General features: G+C 52.9%; 1 protein-coding gene across 1 annotated transcript in view; it reads left to right on the forward strand.

Annotated features, from left to right (window-relative positions):
- CNTNAP2 (contactin associated protein 2) overlaps positions 1-21,569 on the forward strand; it is a 973,876-nt gene that overhangs the window by 807,039 nt on the left and 145,268 nt on the right. Inside the window, exon 15 of the mRNA XM_075557443.1 lies at positions 13,748-13,875. Coding sequence (XP_075413558.1) covers positions 13,748-13,875 — 128 coding nt within the window. The remainder of the gene's footprint in view (positions 1-13,747; positions 13,876-21,569) is intronic.

Raw genomic sequence — 21,569 nt, forward strand, 5'->3', positions numbered from 1 at the left:
CCAACAGGATTAGGAAATTATCAAACAATATCATTCATGCCGCGCACAAGTAAACTTTTGCTAAAAATCAATAAAATATGGTTGCAACAGTCCATCAATAGGAAGCTTCCAGAAACTCAAACCAAATTCAGGCGAGGGTGTGGGACGAGGGCGGGGTGTCATTGCTGGGGTCTGATAGATGTTGGTTGAGATCAGAGAATACCAGGAAAATGTTTATTTGTATTTTATTGTCTACACAAAGGCATTCAACAGGGTGGCTCATAACAAACTATGAATAACATTGAGAAGTATGGAATTTCTAGAACACTTTAATTCTGCTGACATGGCATCTGCACATAGACCAAGAGGTAACCCTTAAAATAGAACAAGGGACTCAGGAAAGGTATGGTTCGAGGATGTATCCTTTCACCATACTCATTTAATCTCTATGCTGAGCAAATACTCCAAGAGCTCAGCATCAAGCTTTGAGGAAGCCTTATTAACAGCCCAGAAATCAAATGGCACAAACTTGCTTCCTGAAAGTGAAGCAGTCTTGAGGCACTTACTAATGAAGACCAACGAATGCAGCATTCAGAATGAATTACAACTCAGTGCAAAGAAAGTAAGATCCCCCAACTGCACTGAGTAGCAACATCGTGATCAATGGAGAACAGACAGAAGTGGTCAAGGACTTCATTCTACTGGGATCCACAGCCCATGTTCATGGAGCAGCAGTCGAGAAATCCAGCAACGTATTGCATGCGGCGCATCGCTGCCCAAGATGTAGTTGAAGTGCCAAAGAGCAAAGATGTCACCTTCAGGACCAAGGTGCGCTGCCTCGAGCCATGATAGTTTTAATGGCCTCATGTAGGTGTGCAGTTGGACAATTAATAGCAAAGACTGAAGGAGAGTTGATCCACTTGGATTAGAATGTTGGCAAAGGAAACCATAGCACGGACTTACAGAACAAGCGACTAGGTCTTCAAAGAAGCACAGCCAGAGCGCCCCTTAGAGGCGCGGGATGATGAGACTTCATCTCACGTTCTTTGGATCTTTCAGGAGGGACCAGCCCTGGAGAAGGACATCGTGCTTGGTAAAGTGGAGGGGCAGCAAAAAAGAGAAGAGCCCTTGACAAGATGGAGTGACCCCGTGGCTGCAGCAATGGGCTCAAACGTAAAAACAGCTGTGAGGACGGCACAGCACTGGGCGGTGTTTCTCTCTGTTGCTAGAAGTCAGCGTGGACTCCATGGCTGCCAACAAGAGTTCTATAGAATGTGTTCCTCCATCTGCATCTTTTTTGGTGAGACCAGAGTGGAAAACTGTTATTCTCGATGTCTGCCAGTGAGTGGAGTTCATCTCCTAGCAAGTCTGCCTCATCTTTTCCTGGTGAGCAGCTGGTGGATTGGAACCACTGACCTTTCTTGGTGTGCTGACATTCTGAACCACAGACACCTAAAATGGGGACTTAGGTACCTGGAATTCAGAGGCTTAAACGGGTCCATCTTTGGCCCTGGGAAGACTGACCATCAGAGGCTAAAGCTAACCCGAGGTTTGCAGATTGTAACCAACTCATGATTTTGCTTAGGAGCTACTTACACTGAAATATGCTTCCCCCAAGAAAGTCTTCCACAGTAAAGTAAAAGTCATTGTTTGCGCATTGCAAATCTTGAGAACAATTCAGAATTCATTGCCCACTTAGTCTCCTTAGCCGCTCACTTTACTCATGTGTACCAGTTCTTTCAGCCACCATAAAAATAATTCTATTTGAATAAACCCAATAAATATGCATTATTAAATTTGAATTTTATAACATAGAATTTGGTGACTTTTCATGTTTTAAGAAGCACACAACACATGGGGAAATATTTATGGGTCTATTTTTCGATAATGTTTTCCAAATGGCTCTTGGAGACAATCTCTAGAGGACCATTTCTTTGGCAGAGGGGAAAGGACGGTCCCCAGCGTGATCAGCAAGCAGAGCAGAGGGTCCTCATGCCTCTGAGGCAGACATAATGGGCTGTGTCACAAAACAGAAATTCTGGAGAAGTTGGCATAGCCTCTGACTCCTCCAAATCTGGGCAGTGTTGGCAGGAGAGAGGTGCTTGAAACCGTGCAATTAGCTCATGGTGCTCATGAGCCAAGCCAAACTGAGCGCAGCCTTCTGCCTCTGCCGGCCCGCCAGAGGGAAGCACGCCAGGCGGGCCCCACACAGACGTCCCTTCTCAAAGCCAGACCCTGGGCGGCCGTGCACCGCAGGACCTCCTCTGAGAGCTTATCTGTTTCTAGTTCCTCATCGTTGCCGGAAATTACAGGACCGGCAAAAAGAGGCAGCACGTTCACTCCGTTCGAGAGCCGATAAGGGACAGCACCGGAGACACAGTGTGGGAATTGCACCTGACCTGATCCCACCACACCGAGGCAAAGCACTGGGGGAGTGCAGTGGAAAAGCAAGGGAGTGGAGTGGCAAGGTCCCCAGGGAATGCTGAAAGTGGACTTTGGGGCCAGGGCGTGGTGCCCCAACAGACTGGACTGGAAAACGCTCCTAAGGGCCAGCAAACGATCCTTGAATGAACTACAAGCTTTTCTTTTGAGAGAAAAAAAAGAAAGAAAGATATTCGATGCGAGCTCTTCTTTCTCCCTAACTGGTCCAGAATGTCTGTTGTTAGTTTCTTGGTTTTTCTTATTGTGAGCTATAAAGCTTGTGCTGTTGGTAGGTGCCAGCGAGTCTTCTCCAACTCGTAGTGTCCCCGTGTACAGCACAGGGAGACATTGGTTGCCCAGTCCTGCTCCACCCTGACCACTGCTGTGCTCGAGCCCATTGCTGCAGCCCCTGGTCAACCCATCTCGTTGAGGGCCTGCCTCTTTTCCGCTTACCCTTCACCAAGCACAGGGCCCTTCTCCAGGGTCTGGTTCCTGCTCACATGTCCAAAAGATGTGAGAAGACCTCTCACCATCGTCACTTCTAAGAAGCGTTCAGACTGCCCACTGGCCAGCTGTGAGGATTGTGCCTTCTTTCCATGGAGTGGTAATCCATACGGAAGTCTGGAGTCAATGGAATATTGAAGAGTGTAAAGGATCAGCCATGTGGCGATCAAGCCCATGTCACCACCAGCACACAGGTGAGAAGACTGTGGACCATCACCAGCAGCCAGGGGACCCCTTATGCTCCCAGTGAATCACTACTCACCCCTGCCCACAAACAGAATCCTGCCCTGCGTGCTGTGATGTCCTGGTGTAAGGTTCAAAGGAGCCTTGGTGGCAGAGAGGGCTCAGAGTTGCTAACCAAAAGGCCGATGCTTCTAACCTACCAGCCCTCCATCAGAAACAACATGGCTGTCCTCTCTCCTGAATGTGTGCAGTCTGGGAAACCCCCGAGAGCTGTTGTACTCAGACCCCATCATTGAAATTAATTCCACAGCAATGGGTGTCATACTCATTAGCAAAGGGGCCCTGGCGGTGCTGTGGCTATGTCAGCTACTACCCAGAGGATTAGCGGTTCGAACCCACCAGCTGCTCTGCAGAAGAACGGTGAGGCCCTCTGCTCCTATAAGGCTTATCTTCTCAGAAACCCTGTGGGACAGGTCTGCTCTGCCCTGGAGGGTCACTAGGGGGCGGAATCAACCCAACAGCAGTGGCTGCTGTTTGCTCAACATTACATTTGTGGGATTTATCCATGTCGTTGTAAGTAGCTATGGTTTATTTGCTTTTCCTTCGTGCACCATGGTACAAATACGCAGTGTCAGATATTGATGGACACTTGGATCCATTAAATTTTGTTGGTCTTGAAAAACCATAAATACATGCAGTAAAATGAGACTTGTAAAAAAAATTTTTTGTTAGTCTAATCATACTTTGGAGTTTCTGAGTGGATCAAACAATTAATACATGCACTGCTAATTGAAAAGTTGGAGGTTTGAAACACCTCAAGGCAACTCGGGTGAAAGGGCAGCTGGTGTGATCCAAGGATTACAAATAATAACATCTAAATCAGGAGGAGAAAACAGTTTGAGAACTTAATTGTGGGCACCCAGGTTAAGGATGGCAGTGGAAGCCAAATCTTTTTGCAGCATCCCACATGGATGAAGCTCCGGTGACACCCCTCTGAACATAGTCCAAGACTGAACAACCTTGCTATCAGAGAGAGGGCACTGGAACGTTGGTTATGGGAGATGCAGTTAGGTTAAACTGTCCGATCTTATCATTTGATCTCCCTTTGGACCCAGTTTAAATTTGCTCCAGTTTTTTATATTGTCTGCTATCTTTTCAATTGAGTTTTCTCTTTTATTTTTGCCATTGTTGCTGGGATTTTTTGTTTCTTTCTTATTTTTGGTGTGTATGTTCTCCTGTACATTACATCCAGGATAATGGGTGGGGGGATGGGAACTAGCAGCAATGAGCTCTTGGCCGTGTGCTATCTACACCCCTATCAATCACCAAAATCCTGCCATCCAGGCCACTGAGACCCACAGTGACCCTGTCTGGATGGTTGGTCTTCACAAGAGCAGGCAGCCTCCCTCCGAGGGAGCAGCCCAGTGCTTAACCCATAGCGCTACCAGGACCTCCAACTCACTGTCATTGAATCGATGCCGACTCAGAGCAACACAGTGGGACCGGGTCGAGCTGCCTCGCTGGGTTTTTGAGTGGAAGGCCTCGTCTTTCTCTGCAGAGCAGCCGGTGGCTTCCAGCTGCCGACCTTGTGGTCAGGAGCCCAGTGCCTAGCCCACTCTGCCACCGAGCTCCCGCACCAGGGCTCGGAGGGACACTCGAACATTTCCCTTCACATCAGACCAGCACTCAGGCCCAGCAGCTTCGTCCCCGGGGAAGATCCTTCCAGGACCCTCGGTAAGAGGCCTGAGCGTGCACCTTTCAGTCACAGCATTGTCATTGTAGTTCGTATTGTCCAGTATTGAATATGATTCCCAATTATAATTAAAAGGCAGGATTCCCTTAAGAACGCTTAGAACTCTTTAAATGAATGTGACCTTAATTAAAGGCATTAAATGAAGAGAATAAAATTATTCAAAGAGGGTAAGCTTTCTTCTGGAGGAAGTGGCTCACTGCCAGACTCAGGAGGGAAACCGTTAGGGAGAAGCCCCAGGAAGAGGCCCCAAGCGACTGAAGCCCTACAGATCCCGGGGGGTGGGGGGCGGACCCTGGGGTGGGGGTGGGGAGCAGGGAATAGCTAAGAGGCTCGTGCCGCCGTTCTGGTGAAGAACCGTCCAATCTGTCCTGGAACAAGGACTGCATCCCATGTACTCGGACATGTCCAGAGAGACCAGACTCTGGAGCAGGACATCACGCTCACTACCCTTGACAAGCTGGCTTGACACATCGATGGGCTCGAGTGGCGGGACCACTGAGAGGATGTCTCGGGGCTGGGCAACACTTTGCTCCTTGTACACAGGGTCATTATGAGTCAGAACACCCACAGCAGTCACGTAATTCTGTGACATTTCACCGCCCAGCCCCGACACCCCTACTGCCGCCCAGATGGTCATTCAGAAGATGGGAAGTTGAGACTCAGATCTGCTCCCTGGCTCAATGGCTGAGAAGGTGCTGCCATTGGTAGGTGCCACTGAGTCCCTTCCACCTCATGGGGACCCAGATCACAGCAGAGCAGAGCACCGCCGCGCCCTGAGCCCATTGCTGCAGCCGTGTGGAGGGTCTCTGTGTCTGCCTGGGACCGAGAATGATGTCCCTTTCCAGGGACTGACTGGTCCCTCCTGGTAGCGTGTCCAAAGCACATGAAATGACTTGCCAACCACAATTCTAAGGAGCATTCTGGCTGTACTCCTTCCAAGACAGCTCTGTTTGTTCTCCTGGCGGTCTGTGGCATACGCCTCACCAGCGTCCTCGTTCAGATGCATCCATGGCAGAGCGAATGGAGAGACGGAATGCATGTGTGGGGCACGAGGACCTCTTTGTCTGAAAGCAGAAGTGCTCTGCCAGGGAAGCAAGGGCATTCTTGGTGCCACCATCTGGCAACAGGACCATCACATTATACCCCGTGGCACAGACTGCTTCTGGGCAGATGGCAGATGTGGTTGGACGCGGGGAGGCTGGCCGCTGTTAGAACCAATCCCATCCAGAACCGCAAAGTGAGCAAGACCACCTTCCTGTGGGAAGTGACTGCAGCCGGGCCCACGCAGAGTCGACGACATCAAAGGAGACAGGGATGCCGCCCTCCAGCCGTGCTGGACTCTGGCGCGGTTGGCCGTGCCTTTTTCACAGGAGTGTGTTTGTTTGCAGCAAGGGAAGCCCTCCTGGGGGTCAGAATGGACTCTGGGTCAATTCACTGTGGTGCTGGCGGGGGTCCTTTGTAGCCCCCCCCCCACACACACACACACACACTGTGGTCCCATCAAACCAATGGCCACTCTAGCCAGCCTCTCCCAGCTTCACTCCTGTGACCTCCTCCCCAGTCACAGCCTCCTCAAGCCAGAGCCGTGACGCCGGCCACCCCCACCCCACCCTAGCTGGCTCCCGGCAAGAGAGAAGCCAAACTGCAGACACTGGCTGGTTTGTTCCCACCGTCAGACAGCCGCCCAGTGGAGCCCTGCGCATCCAGGCTTCTAACAGCCAGGTGCTCACTCCCGCCTCGCTCTGCGGGGCTGCTGACCCTCAATTAACCGGATGGACTTTTACTGCCTTTCTTCTGAGGGGAGGATTTACACACTTCTTCGTTTGCCTAAGCTGGACGCCATCGTGAGTGAGGCACCCTCTAAATCACAGCGCAGGCGTGCCGGCAGAGGTGACCTTATTTATTAAAATGGAATTGACTGGAGTTTCTGGATGTCCTGGCCCATTTCCCATCCCTCTTGGACTCCAACCCCAATGAAGATCAAAGGCCCAACCGGCTGGACCCTGCCTGCCTGCCTGCCGAGGAGCTGCTCTGTCCCCCTCCGGGGCCTTCTTGCCAAGGCTGTTGGCCACGAAGGTGCCACCTTGCCTGGTGCCCTGCTCTGCCTGGTCCCATCGAAGAAAGGGCCATCGGCCTCGTTGTCCCGGCATCGGAATGGAGATGCTGAGTCTACACCGGCCCTTCACAGCCAGGGCCGAGAGGGCCTAGGGACCGAGCCCAGTCTCAACTGAAGGCCTCGCCCTCCCTCCATTCCTTTTCCCCTTCTCTCGGGTCATCTCCCCCACCCTCCTCCTCTTGCTCGGCTCTGCCGGTCTCCCCTCCTGACGGCAATGTCCAGCTGGCTTCTCACTGGGCGTCTCTACAGGGTTTCACGTTCATCGGTCCCGTCCAGAAGCTGCCCATCTCTTTGTCTGCAACGTACAGCAGCTTCTCAGTGCCCCCTGAATCTCCGGCCCTTCATCCCACTCCCTTAGCTCACCTCCTCCCTTCATCCTCCAGTGATGGTGGTCTCCAGCCCCCCCGCCCCCCAGGACTGCCTCTCGCCCCCACTAGCCCCTGGTCCTGAGTGAGATGCTCTTTGGAATCCTATGTTCAACTGAAGAGTACGGCGGGGAGCCTCATGCAGATGTTCACGCCCCAGGCAGGCTTCACGCATCGATAAGACATTAATGACCCAGAAACACGGGGTTCAAAGAGGGCGGGGGCTGGGGAAATCCCTTCAAACACATCTCTTGTGTCCACAGAGGCGGGGGCCAGGGGGTGGAGTGGCCTGCTGAGATGAAGCGGAAGAGAGAAACTTGGCCAACCAAGATGTGAGGCGCACAAGAAACGATTATGTCCATGATCGATACCGGGATCATTCGTATGGATCGGTGCCACCTGGAAGGGCCTTGGGTAGGCATGGCAACAGAATGCAAAAGCCATGCTTCTTGGTTAAAAGAAGAACGACGTGTCATCAGAAAAGATCACCCTCTAAGATGGTCAAATCTGTAACATAAATATTCCGGCTCTATTGCACCTCCTCCCAAGGCCGACCGCAGCAGGCCTAATATCTTTTGACAGCACCAAAGCATGGGGGGGGGGCTGCCTATTGTTAGTCAGGGTGCTGGGGGTCTATGAGGGAGGCATAGGAATACTTTGCACAGAGTCATTTAGATACAAATTGATGTTATAAAAATTGACTAGTTCAGAATTTCTTTCCTGCCCCGAGGAAGGGACCATAAATTAGGCTTCTCCTGCTGTCTCTCTCAGCATGACCACAACAGTCCCATCTGTGAACTTAACCAAAGCCTCGACGTCCCCACCCGCCCCACACTCGGCCACTGTTCCCCAGTGACCCACCCGGGTGTTGTGAGAAGGGCCTAGAAGCTCTTGGAGCAGAGCGCAGTGGGGCAGATTGTTGGCAGAGTGGTAGGCTTACTCAGGGGGTAGTGGTGACTCCATGGTAAAACTCTAGCCTCCCATGCAGGAGACCTGAGTTCAACCCCAGCCAACACGCATCGCACACCACCGTCTGTCAGGGATACTATGTGTTGCTGTGTTGCTATAGTGCTGAACAGATTCCAGCAGAGCCCTCGAGGCAGGCTAGGAAGAAAGGCCAATGAAAGCCCTGTGGGTCACCACCATTTGATCCCAGCGGATCATGGGGATGGTGCAGCAACAGGGCAGTGTTACTCCAGGGTCTCCGTGACAATAGCGCACACTATGTTCTCCCAGCCACCAACATGCATGACACACTATGTTCTCCCAGCCACCAACATGCATGACACACTATATTCCTATATTCTCCCAGCCACCAACATGGCACAAGAGGGAGGCGTAGAGCTTCAAATGAAGGAACCGGTCTACTGGAGGGGGTGACACCAGCCTGGGGTTCCCCAAGTAGCTTGAAGAAGAGCACGTGTCTAAATATGCAGCCTTTGTGGACATGTGGGTGTAGTCCTGTGAACACAGCAACCACAACGGCCTTGACAATGGTCCACCCACAGGTTGTCCACCAGGACCGATGTGAAGTCTTCCAATCCATGAGCATGGACTGTATATCCACTTATGTAGACATGTTAGTGTTGGTTGGTTTGTTCTTGTTTTGTAGTAGTGTCTTATGACTTTCCTGGTGTATGAGTTCTCTGTCCTTGGTTAGGTTTATTCCTTGGTATTTTATCACTTAGGGTCTGTTGTCCCTGGTTTTGATTTCTTGATTTCTCTTCAGTCCTTTTCAGGCTCCTACTTGATACTGCTCAGCCACGTGTCCCAGAGCGGATGATACCACCCCATGGGGGCCCAGGAATCATCCTTGGGGGCTGCAAAAGCAGATACCCACACTTTATTCTGAATTATGGACTAGAGCACGAAAGTTTTCATTACCACAAGGGCATTTGCTTGTTTTGTTTGTTTTCCAAGAAAGGTCAGCTGGCCGCATACGTTTTGAGTACTTGTTCTAGAGAAAGCTTAGCATTTCTGGGGATGCCCGTCAGAAGGCAAAAAGAATTTAGAGAAAAGACACTGAGATTTACAGGGATCAGTAACATCAATGTGTCTTCTGAATGTAGAAGCAAACAGACATTTCCAGAAATTTGGAAAACTGTCCTTGAGATGACACTTTATGATTTTTTTAAATGTTGTAATTACTAGAATATTATAATTGCAAATGGAAGCAGTTGAACAGAATTCCCAGATCCTGGAAAACACAAGGATTTTCTCTCTTCTGTGAGTGAAATGTGGTCCTTCCTTGTCTTCATGGAGGACGAAGACATGGGACACCCCTACTATTAACTAGTTTGGAAAAGTGACAGGTGTAACAGGTGGGAATAAGAAGGACAGATTCTGAATGAAGACTGAGAATGAACACAATGTGGATGAAACTGGTGGGTGTTCTGTGCCATTTTAACATGTTGACTCATGCCTAAGAATTCTTATAGAGGTGAACAGGAGGAGCACAGAAAGGGGTGGGGCAGAAAGGAGAGTTCCGCCTTGAAAATAAGGGCAGCAGGATGGAGACATGTGTGGCAAGATGGCATCCCCATCGCCAAGTCACACTTTTTTACTTTCCACACTGAATAAGGAAGACCAAAGGAGAATTGATGCAATTGAATTATGGTACTGGTGAAGAATATTGAAAGTACCATGGACTGCCAAAAGAATTAACAAATCTTTCTTGGCATACGTTCAGCCAGCATTCTCCGTAGATATAAGAATGGGGAGTCTTCATCTCATGTACTTTGGGCATGTTGTCAGGAGAGACCAGTCCCTGCAAATGGGCATCATTTTTGGTAAAGTAGAGGGGCAGTGAAGAAGAGGAAGACTGTCCACAAGATGGATTGACACAGTGGCTGCAACAATGGCCTCCAACATAAAAACACTTGTGAGGATGGAGCAGGACCAGACAGGGTCTCGATGAGTCAGAACTGACCTGATGGCCCCTAACAGCAGCAGCATCAATATCACATGCAATAAAATATTGGTAAGAGCCTTCCAAACTGGTTGCAGCTGTCAACTCACAGGGAATTACCAGAAATCCAAACACAACTCAAAAGGTTGTGTGCCAAGAGGGATATCACTGCCGACGTCGGGTGAACCTTGGGTGAAAGCAGAGACTACCAGAAAGATGTCTGCTTGTGTTTCACTGGCTGTCCAGAGGCATTTGACTGTGTGGAGCATAAAGACCTCTGGATGATGTTTGAAGAATGGGCATTCCAAAACTCTTCATTGTGCTCATGGGAGCATGTATGTGTGAGCACCTCCAGCCTCGCAGCTACCTGCAAGCCACCACAGGGCCTTTCAGCATGTTGAAAACCATGAGCTGCTTAATATCAGGAGAGGCATCCTTCAGGGCTCTGTTCTTTCCCGGTGTTTATTCAGTGTGTGTGCTGAGCAAATAATCTGCAAATGTGGATTATGTGAAAGGATTGGAGGAACCTTATTAACAACCTGTGATGTTCAGATGACACAACCCTGCTTGATGGAAACGGGGAGCGCTTGAAGTGTTTGCAGATGGAAACCAAACAAATCCGTTTGTATGGGTTGCTATTCAGTGTAAGGGAACAAGATGCCTCAATAGCAGACCGACAGACAACACTGTGATAACCAGAGAATGACAGGAGTTGATTCGAGTTCCTCTGTCCTTGGGGTCAAGGCCCATGCTCAGGGCAGCAGCAGTCGGGAAGTCCAATGGCAGCTTCTGTGGGGCAAATCTGCTGCACAAGATGACTTTGCAGAGCAAGAAAGCACTTTGAGAACTAAGGTGTGTCTGATCCAGCCAGGTTATTTTCAATCGCCTCAATGTGCACGTAGAAGCCAGACACTGAAAAATGAAAGCCACCCAACAGCTTCAGCGTTTGAATTACGGCGTGAATGAAGCGTATTGAAAGGCCCGTGGAGAGCCAGGACAGGCCACTCCTCCAACGAATTAGCCCGAAGGTGCCTTTGAAGTGAAGATGGCAAGAGTTTGCCTCACCTGCTTCAGACATGTTATCAGAGAGGCCGGTCCCTAGACAAGGGCATCGGGCTTGGTAAAGTAGAGGGACATCGAAGAGGGAGGCCCTGGACCAGGGGGGTTGGCACAGCGGCTGCAACAACGGGCTCGACCCCTACACTTCTTTAAAATCATTGGATTGGGGGCTGGTGCAACTCCTGTCACAAACCACACATCCACCCATTGTGTCGAGCACAGTTGTACACTTGTTGCCATCATCATTCTCAAAACATTTGGTTTCTACGTGAGCCCTTGGTATCAGATCCTCATTTTCCCCTCCCTCCACACTCTCCCCTCCCTCATGAATACTTGATAATTTATAAATTATTATTATTTTATCATATCTTACATTGTCCGATGTCTCCCTTCACCCACTTTTCTGTTGTCTGTCCCCAAGAAGGAGGCTATCTGTAGATCCTTATAATCAGTTTTCCCTTTCTACCCCACCTTCCCTCCACCCTCCTGATACCGCCACTCTCACCACTGGTCCTGAAGGGATCATCTGTCCTGGATTCCCTGTGTTTCCAGTTCCTATCTGTACCAGTGTGCATCTTCTGGTCTAGCCAGATTTGTAAGGTAGAATTGGGATCATGATAGTGGAGTGGGGGGAGGAGGAAGTATTTAGGAACTAGAAGAAAGTTGTATGTTTTATTGTTGCTACACTGCACCCTGACTGGCTCATCTCCTCCCCGCGCCCTTCTGTGAGGGGATGTCCAGTTGCCTACAGATGGGTTTTGGGTCCCCACTCTGCACTCCCCCTCATTCACAATGATATGGCTTTTTGTTCTTTGATGCCTAATATCTGATCCCTTCGACACCTTGTTATATCACAGGCTGGTGTGCTTCTTCCATGTGGGCTTTGTTGCTTCTCAGCTAGATAACCACTTGTTTACCTGACCTCTACACTTTTATGTATTGTCAAGGTGACTGAAATTATGTAACCACTCTGGCACCTACCAATTTTGGCAGTGTCACACCCAAATATTTGTTTCCGAAATGTCCTCCCTCCAGCTCGTTCCCCTCGCCTCACTGTCAGAGGCGCCTGCGCTATGCCATGTTGGCCTTGGGGCAGGGACGGCGAGCTGTGCTTGCTGCTCCTGATCACTGGAGAAAGCCTGAATGTGGGCCCCTCTACAGCTGGGCCGGCACGCCCTCCGAGACCCAGCAGCGCCCTCCAGGGGTGCCCAAGGGAAAGGAGCGCTCTTGCACAGCGCATACACACACACACACACACAGATGAGCGCTTACGCACCACGCATCTCTGAGCCCGTGCACAGCAGCCTAACTGGAAACATCCCAAAAGGCAACAACAGGAAAGGGCTAGTCTTCATTATGGTGTCGTACTTGTACACGGCACACACTTCTACCCTGATGGGTTTTGAACACTGAGCAGGATGGAGCTTGGGGTCGGGGATCAGAGGAGTGCGTGTGAATTCCCTGTGCATGAAGATCAGGAGCCGGCAGCACCAGGCCAGGATGGAGTCACGAGGTGGAGGAAGAGTCAGCCCCAGAGGGGCGCCTATTGATTCCCTATACACAAGAGTCAGGAACAAGCACTCCAGGCCAGGGGTTAAAAACGTGACCTGTTCCCTAGGGAAAGAAGTGCAGTGTGGGGGTACAGGGTGCTCATGGGGGTACAGAAGGAACCTGTTGGCTCGTAGCCCTGGAGCCTCAGCCCCCACCCGACCCTGAGGGTCCATGCCTGTCGGCCACCTTGGGGTCCTTTGCTTGTAGACCATCCTTGCCAGCGGTCTGTCTCCCTGAGTCTCGGCTTCTGCTGCTTTTCCGAAGGACCAGGCTGAGCTCACTTGAGTCTGATCCAGCAGCATTAGCATAGCAAACAGCACCCCGTTTCCAAACAGGCTCAGGTCTGCAGACTTTATAGCATTGGACTATTGGGTCCACATGATATCGGGGCAGCACGAGGGGGTGTGGAAGTTGGTGAGTGTGGGTGCGCCGAAAAGGCTCCCCGGGAAACTTGTGAGCCCGTGCCTCCTTGTGTGCAGAACAGGCAGCGAGCCCCTGCCGAGGCTGGTGGGCAGGTGTCAGATGGCACAGTAAATGCCAAGAGTTGAAGGAACCGGCACATCCCTTCCTTGGCCGGCGCCCAGCAGGCTGGGAGAGGCCTTGGGAGCCACGAGGACGAACTTACTGAGAGACAAGGGCAGCTTGTGGGACTCGGGCCTCAGACAGCATGTCCCCCCGCATAGCCCTCCTCGCCCCCACCACCCCTGCAGCCTGTCTGTGGGGACGACAGTCCTTGCTCCCTGGGACCCTCAACAGTGAATGTCTGAGTAACTGTGGACGTTGAGTCTGTGACACACGCCCTGGACGCTCCTCAGAGGGCGCTGTGTCTGTGACTACATGGCCTAAATGGTCCTGAGAAAAGCCACGTTTCTAATCCTGCCTCCCCTTCTCCCCATCTTTCGCTTCAGGAGGAAGGATGCCGGCTTCCTGACCTACAAAGACCACCTGCCCGTGAGCCAGGTGGTGGTGGGCGACACGGACCGTCCAGGCTCCGAGGCCAAGCTGAGTGTGGGCCCGCTGCGCTGCCAAGGGGACAGTGAGTGTCTGAGCGCCTCGGCCCCGCCTCCTGGCCCTGTGGAACTGGGTTCTGGCCCCTGAATCAATCAGGCCATCTCGGGAGAGGGGATGTCTGTGGGATCCATCCGAACCTGGAGGAGGGTCTCTTTTGCTGTGTCCCTACGTGACTCGCCTGCGCCGAGGTCCCAGTGAGATACACCCTTGACAGCTGGGCCGCCACCGGGCACCGCTGTGAAGGCCATTAGCAGACTATGCATACCCCATAACCTGGGCTCATGGGGGCATAAAAAGTCAAAGGATGGTGTAATGTATCACTGTAATCTTGGATGGTGACCACATGAAGTTTGACATTCCTACAATTGCCCCCCACCATCTGGGTGCTCCATGTATACTGAGAGGGTGCCCAGGGTGGGGAGGCCCTGCTGGTTTGAGTGGGAGCCAAGCGGTCTGGGTGGTCCAGCCAATCAAGGTACCACTATGACCACTATGGGGAGAGGCAGGGCTTGAATACGGCTGCCCCTCCAGGACCATAGAAGACATCCACCAGAAGCTAAATGGCTGTGATTTTATCACCCCACACTGGCCTCCGTGGACAGGGCCCCCATGGCACAGTGGGGTTCACAGGGGATGGGGGATGCTTCTAGTCACCACCTCAGCGTGTCAAACCCACTAGTCGCACCCATAAGCCTGCAGTAATACCTGCTGTGAGACAGGTAGTGCATCAGTAAATCCAAATTCTCATAAAATCTACCCTGCTCCCACAGAGAGCCCTCCTGTTTCTCTGCTCGAAGGAGAGGAGAAGAGACAGTGGTGGGCCACACACCCAACGTGCATAGGCGTGTGCGTGGCCACGTGGGACACGTCCTGCAGAGAGAGGAGGCCTGTGCGGAGGCTGCATGGAGGTTTTGTGGCATGGCTCTCAGCCCAAGGTGCTCGCTCCCGGGTGCCAGCATGATCGGTGACACGGTCCGTGCAGCCCACTGGCCGTGCTGCGAGCAGCTTAAATATCCATCCGGTGTTTGCTGGTGATGACGCTCAGGGTTGCTTTCGGTTCTAGTTCTCGGTAGCACGCCCCTCCCTCCCCCTGGTCTGACTGGATGATGGTTGTCAGGTTTGGGGAAGAATTTCCCCTTGGCACTCTGGGTAACAGCCCCCCCAGGCTCAGAGACACAGGAAGCTCTGCACAGGTCGCCCGCCGTCACCAACACCCCTGAAACGCAAGCACTGCTCCGCAGTCTGCATGGGGCACTGCCTCACGGACCAGGGGTGCCGGACCAGAGCTCCGCTGCTGTAACTAAAGGGAGTCAGCCCCTGTAGCCTGTCAGGCTGGGCTGTCCCCGGAGTGCTTTTGTCCTTCCACGCCAGCGCCCATAACCTCTGTTTGAGTGTGGAATCTTCCTGAGGCCGGATTTGGGGGAATTCCAGAAGCCCTGTCCTCCAGGGTTGTGCACATTTTCCTCCCCAGAGGTCGGGGTGGAGGGAAGAGAAGGCTGTGCCCGGGGCTTGCTATACTGAGACCTCCTAGGGCGGACTCGACCACCTCACTCCACAAAGGGGGACCTGCCCAGACCCTGTTCCGACCACCACACCGGCCAGTCATCGAGAAGGAGAGTTCTCAATGCGCAGTCTTGGCAGGGCTTTGCCACAGGCAGGAGCCTCCTCCAAGCCTCCCTCTGGCTGGGCACTCCCTGTTGGAACTCTGCCTGGACCTTTCAATGTGACCACCGGCTTGTTACTGTCGGCCTGGCCCTGGGAGAGCCGGCCAGAGCAGAAGGGAGAGTGCCCAGCACCGAGGGCCCGAAGCGAGATTGCTTACAGGCTGCAGCGTCCCCCGTGGCCTGGTGTGCTTCTTCATCTCTTCCCCTCCCTCATCGCCCAGTGGTCGGAAGGATCCGTCCGTGGCCCCAAGGCCAAAGGGAAAACTCATCGTGACCCTGTAGGGCAGAGTAGAACTGCCCCGTGGGTTTGTGGGACTGCAATTCTTTACAGGAGCAGACAGGCTTATCTGTGTCCCATCAAGGGGCTGATGGGCTTGGACTTCTGACCCCAGTTCACCCCCAGACCAGTGGTCAGCAGTCTAAGGCATCCGCACTATGCTCCTGGTGTCCTTAGCAGAACCACGGGATCCCCACAGCATCCAGCCCTCGGGATGTTTGCCCCTGACACCTGAACCAGGGCTCCAGTCCTGAGGAGTGCAGAAGCACGAGAGGGCCAGCTCTGTCCCCAGCCCATCAGGGAGCCCCAGGTATGCAGGCAAGGCTTGTCATGTTGCTGGGACGCCACGGGCTTCTGCCCGGTGATGCACTCCCAAACAACCAGTGAAAACTTCCGGGGACCGCATCTGATCCACTTGTGTACGGGGTTACTGCCCAAGATACCTCAGAACAAGACAGCCTCCCTCCTACAGAGAGGGGCTTGCGGAGCCTGGGTTCACCAGTCACGTCGGGCAGGGCTTGCTGGCCTGGCTGAGTGGGCAGCCGGCTGTGGTCTCTCTGCCTGTGTCCCTCGGGACTTCCCAGGGAGACCTGCATATCCAGTCTCAGGCATCACCACACGCAGGTTCAGGCTGTGGGGGCGCCAGGTGAGCCCACCTCACAGCTCACAGACCCCCAACCTGCCTGAACCCCCAGTTCACCCCCAAGCCACCCGGTAGAACTCTGCATCTCCTGGTCACGAAGTCGCTCCAGACTGCCCCAGGCCACAAAGCTGTGGTGCCATGGCTACTCCTTCCATCTGGATGCAGGGCCCACTGTGGATTCTGGGAAAGAGCTGGAATCCCAGAGCAGCTGGGAAGGCTACAGCATTCCCAGTGAAACTCCGGCCACGTTGTCCTAGGAAACTGGTGTGCCCCGGGGGCTCTGGCTGGGCAGATTCCAGGCCGAGATCACCAGGCATTTCCTCCTTCTGAGTCGGGAAGCTGTTGAAGCCTGTCCACCCTGGGTGACCCTCCAGGGTCACAGCAACAGCCCAGCACTCCCCTTGGACAAACAGAAGGACAGACAGGTGGGGTGGGAGACTGCTGTTCGCACGGCCTTCAGTAAGAGTCCCCTCGCTCTTGTTGGCTCTAGTTGTGGTGAGCTTGGCCAGGAACGTGCACAAGCGCCTCCCAAGTTCAGCACTGAGTGCTCGTTAGAGCCTGCGCAGAGGAGCCAGGGAGGCAGCTATCCTAAGGGACATTCTAATTGGGCTCAGAGGCACTAGGCAGGGTGAGGGGCCGGTGGAGGGGGGTGGAGGGGAGATGTTCTTCTGCAGAGTTTGCTGATTGCCCCAACAATAGGAAGGAATCTCTGCTCATCTTTGCTGGAATGTGTCCAGCTGGGACACTAAGGCAGGAAGCAGGTTGCACACCTTGTTTAGCGTGTTGACGGCCGAGACAACAGCCAGCCGGGGGGCCCTGAAGTTCTCTCTGAGTCTGCTCCTCCGAGCTCTCCTGGCCAGTGGGGGCTCCCCTCCCACTCGAGCAGTAGCCCACCCCCCCCCCCTGCAAACACCAGCACATCCTGGACAGCACATTTTAAGTACCATTCGGAGTCCCTTTGGGGCAACTGGCCACTCGCAGGATGTGTGGCCTTGCTTCACTGCCCCGTGGAGCCGTGCAAGACCACCCGGAGGAGCTACGGAGACTTACACCGTTAGAGGGTAGAAGTCGAGGAGCTGAACCGTTGCCCAGAGAATGAAAACGAGGCACTGGTTACCTGCCCATCATCCCCGAGGAACGACCGTCGAGGGCTGGAGGTTTGGCTGGTTGCATAGGAAAAAGGGCAGGAGTCCTTAGGAAGGTGGGATGATGTGTCTCAGAACCGCATCTTCTTAGTCTCCCCCTCCCTCAAGGGCGGGCACCTGATGGACGGCCTCCAACCACCGACCCCTCCCATCCCGCGGGCCTGAGTCTAGCGGGGTTTGTGCCCGTCTGACCGGCTCTTCCCTGGCCGCCCAGCCCAATTAGCAAACTCCACGGTTCCTTCTGGGCTGCTTCAGCCTCCCTGGGACTCTGATCTGAGTCATTCTGCGCCATCCACAAAGATCTGACAGTTGGGCCTCAGTGAGATCAGAAACTAGAACTGCAATTAGAGTTGCTTAATCATTATGCGTGTTGTCCTGCTTCACGGGAAAGCACGTCGGAGCCTAATTAAAAGAAAGGGGAATTGTCAAGTTGCTTCATAGGCCGCTCTCTTTTCCTTGGAAAGGCAGAGTAACAGACAAACTGATCCTTGTTAATAGTTGCAGTTTCCCACCATGGGCGGGACTGGGTACACCCATGCAGAAGTCAGCTGGCAGGGAACAGAGCGCTCCTGCAGAAACGTCTAATTACCGCGAGAAGCACGGGGCCAGGGCCTCGCTCGTCAACAAGTGTTTCTTTTGCGCGTTTCTCTTGCTGCCTCTTGGCACGTGGTTTTACTTGTAGAGGGCTTGCGGTTGGTGATTTCAGGAACCATTTTCTTGATCTGACTTCCTCTCCATTGGGTGCTGAGGTTTATTCTTATAAGTTATGTAAAATGACAGTCTAATTGCATTTATATGAAGTTCAAAATAGGGACGTCACTTGCTTCATGGGCTGGGAGTTGGTCTGCTAATTGCAAGGTCAGCAGTTCAAATCCATCAGCCGCACATATCTGCACACATGGACAGACCATGCACAGACAGAAATACATATTGCACACATATACAGACCATGCACAGAAATATAGATATGCACATGTGTACAACCATGTGTGCAAATGCACGTGTGTGGATGCATGTGTAAGCATGAGTACATGTGTGATCCTGTGCAAACCCACATACAAGCATGTATGCTCAATGCTTGCACACACCATTGCACACATGCACAGAGCTGCATACATGTACAATGCACACTTCACGGGTAGGCATGCACAGGCGCATACGCACCCGCCTCTCCTAGGAACAAAGGGGTGCTCTTTTCCTAGGGCTGGGGGCTTCAGTCTGCAGCAGCAGCCCACCTACCGTCCAGCTCTGGAGCTGGGCCGAGACCAGGCAGTTGGCATGCTGGTTCCTGAGCGGCTCTGAGCAAGCATCTGCCCCTGCCTCGCCCCCAGCTCTCGCTGACCTCGGGCAGCCCTTGGCTGCACCTTCAGGGTCCTGCAAGCCACCACAGTGCATGTCCAGAATCATCATTCCCAGGAGCACCGGCTCCCAGGGAGAGACCAGGTTCTGGAACTCAGGTGCCATGGGCCCGACTCTCCCCTGGGCCCTCAGTTCTCCCGAGACTGATGGCTTCCCCTCAGGACTTGGGCTGGCCCCTCACTGGACAAGCCTGGCTGTGATTTCTGAAGGCTCAGGAAAGCCCGTTGTCTCCCCGCATCCTGAGGATGCTCCTGCACAGCAGAGGATTAAGTAACTGCCATTCTGGCCAGTACTGGCGGCGGCTGCTGAGAACGCACACAGCACACAGGCTACATTCCACATCCCTGCGTGCGCACGACCGTGACACTGGCTGCGTGCCTTCCTCGCCCCCTTTCCTGGCATGTGCCCGCCCCACCTCCTGGAGCATGAAGCAGCTGCTTCCTGTCTGATGCGTGGAGTTGCCGTGGTCAGTGTGAGCCCATGTGCCTGAGTTTCAAAGGACCATAGTGCTCGGGGAGACCTCTCATTGCTGGTGAAGCTGAACGACTCTGGCTGTGTTGGTGTGAGACCTAAAACCGATCTGCATTCCTCTTTCTCCCCGTGTGTTCCCTTGGCAAGGCGCTTAAGCTCTCACCCCCTGCCCTCTAGTCGACTCGGACTCGTGGCGCCCCTACAGGGCAGGGCAGAACAGCTTCGGTGGGTGCTGGGGACTGTCCCTCTTCCTGGAAGCAGAAAGCCTCATCTTCCTCCCAGGGAGGGACAGGTGGTCTCAAACTCCCGACTGTGTGGCTGGCAGCCAAACACATAACCCACGAAGCTACCAGGGCTGCTGGAAATGCTGATGTTGCATCCATTCCCTTTGAGCCCACCAGGAAACTGGCCTCTACCCTCTGGGACGACAGTCCTTGTTGGACAGCAAAGGCCCCTAGTTCTCAGGGCCCAGGAGCTGGTGTGACTGGTGCCGCATGGGTGCCCTCCATATCCCAACGGAGAGAGCACACGTTTTACTGAAAATATAAAGAAACAAGCAGTACTCCCTGCCTTAGATGTGGGCTCGGGAAATCCAGTCAGGCAATGCCCCTCTTGAGAGCACTTAATTCTACTACCTAAATAGTAATTTAGGACCTGCGAGTGGGGCTGGAATGGGGTGGGGTTGATTTCAGGAGAGACTAGTTCCTGCAGAAAGACTTCAGGCTTGGTAAAGCGGAGGGGTGGCACAAAAGGGCAGGCTCTGGACGAGATGTCCTGGCCCAGTGGCTGCATCGATGGGCTCAGACACAGGAACGAGTGTGAGGCTGGTGCAGGCCCGGGCACCGTCTTGTTCTGTCATGCATAGGGCCACTATGGTCAGAGCAAATGCAATGACACCACAACAGTGGGCTATGACCCCTATTTGAATACTGCCTATGATCCCTAATTAGATACCGACCGAGTGGAAGTGTCCCTTGTTTCTCCCTAACAGTCTCCTTCCATCTTAGAGCCAGCCAAACAGACTGCTTGCGTCATAAATCACCAGATGGAACACAAAATCTGTTTCTTCTTGTGGGCTATGGTCGACCGTGTGACGAGCACAACTACTGCCCAGAATTGGGTGACCAGACCTGACTCGCTCTGAATAGCTTCAACCCTCCCGGCGTCCCGCTCCCACCCAGACAGGGCAGAATCTGTTTTGCCTCTGAGTAATTGCAGCAGCCTTCAGAGAGAGAGAGTTCACATCCAAGTAAACGTAGACAAGCACTTCACACGTTATAAAATCGTCACTTACAATAGCCACCCTGGCGGAGTTTCACAGACTAGACTCACACTGCACCTTCTACTTCCACCCTGCTAAGCTCATGCAGGGCGTCTGTCTTCTCCTGCTCTCTCTTTCCACCTGAAACACCCCAAGCTGGCTTGGGGGACCCCCTCATCTCTGGGAATTAAGACCTACAATCTCCATTTAGCCCAAGACCAGGCCCCGCCCCCCTTTCTCAGTGACCCCTGGGTTACCTAGGAGGGACCTTAGTGGACGGCTCCCCACTGGGCAGCCTCCAGGACCTTTCTGATGTGCAGACTCAGGAGTATGCTCACAAAACAGCTGGGTTTACTTGATGCTTGTTCTTCTTTTAAAAAGTAGTTTTATTGACATGTAATTCACAGTTCATAAATTGATAGTTCAATCATTTGAAGTCGAGTTGTACAAACAGTGCTATAATCAAATTTAGAGCGTTTTCTTCTTTCTCACAGTTGTTGTTGTTGTTGTTGTTGTTGTTGTTGTTGTTGTTGTTGTTGTTGTTGTTCGGTGCCGTCCAATCGGTTCAGACTCATAGCGACCTGATGTACAGCAGAATGGAACACTGCTCCGTCCTGCACCATCCTCACAACTGTCCTTAGGCTGAGCCCGTGGTTGCAGCCATCGTGTCCGTCCATCTCATTGAGGGTCTGCCTCTTTGTCGCTGCCCTTCCCCTTGACCAAACTTGAGGTCCAAACACTGATCTCTCCTGACAACATGTCCAAAGTACCTGAGACAAAGTCTTGTCTCTTTCTCCTGGCCTCTAAGGAGTAATGTGATCTCCCCATTCCCACCCACCCACCCCCCTCCCCGACCAGGCTCCAAGGAAATCGTCAGTCTAGTCATAGTCTCTTAGAGC

This window comes from Tenrec ecaudatus, chromosome 9 (genome assembly GCF_050624435.1).
Source record: "Tenrec ecaudatus isolate mTenEca1 chromosome 9, mTenEca1.hap1, whole genome shotgun sequence".
Classification (NCBI taxonomy): Eukaryota; Metazoa; Chordata; class Mammalia; order Afrosoricida; family Tenrecidae; genus Tenrec; species Tenrec ecaudatus.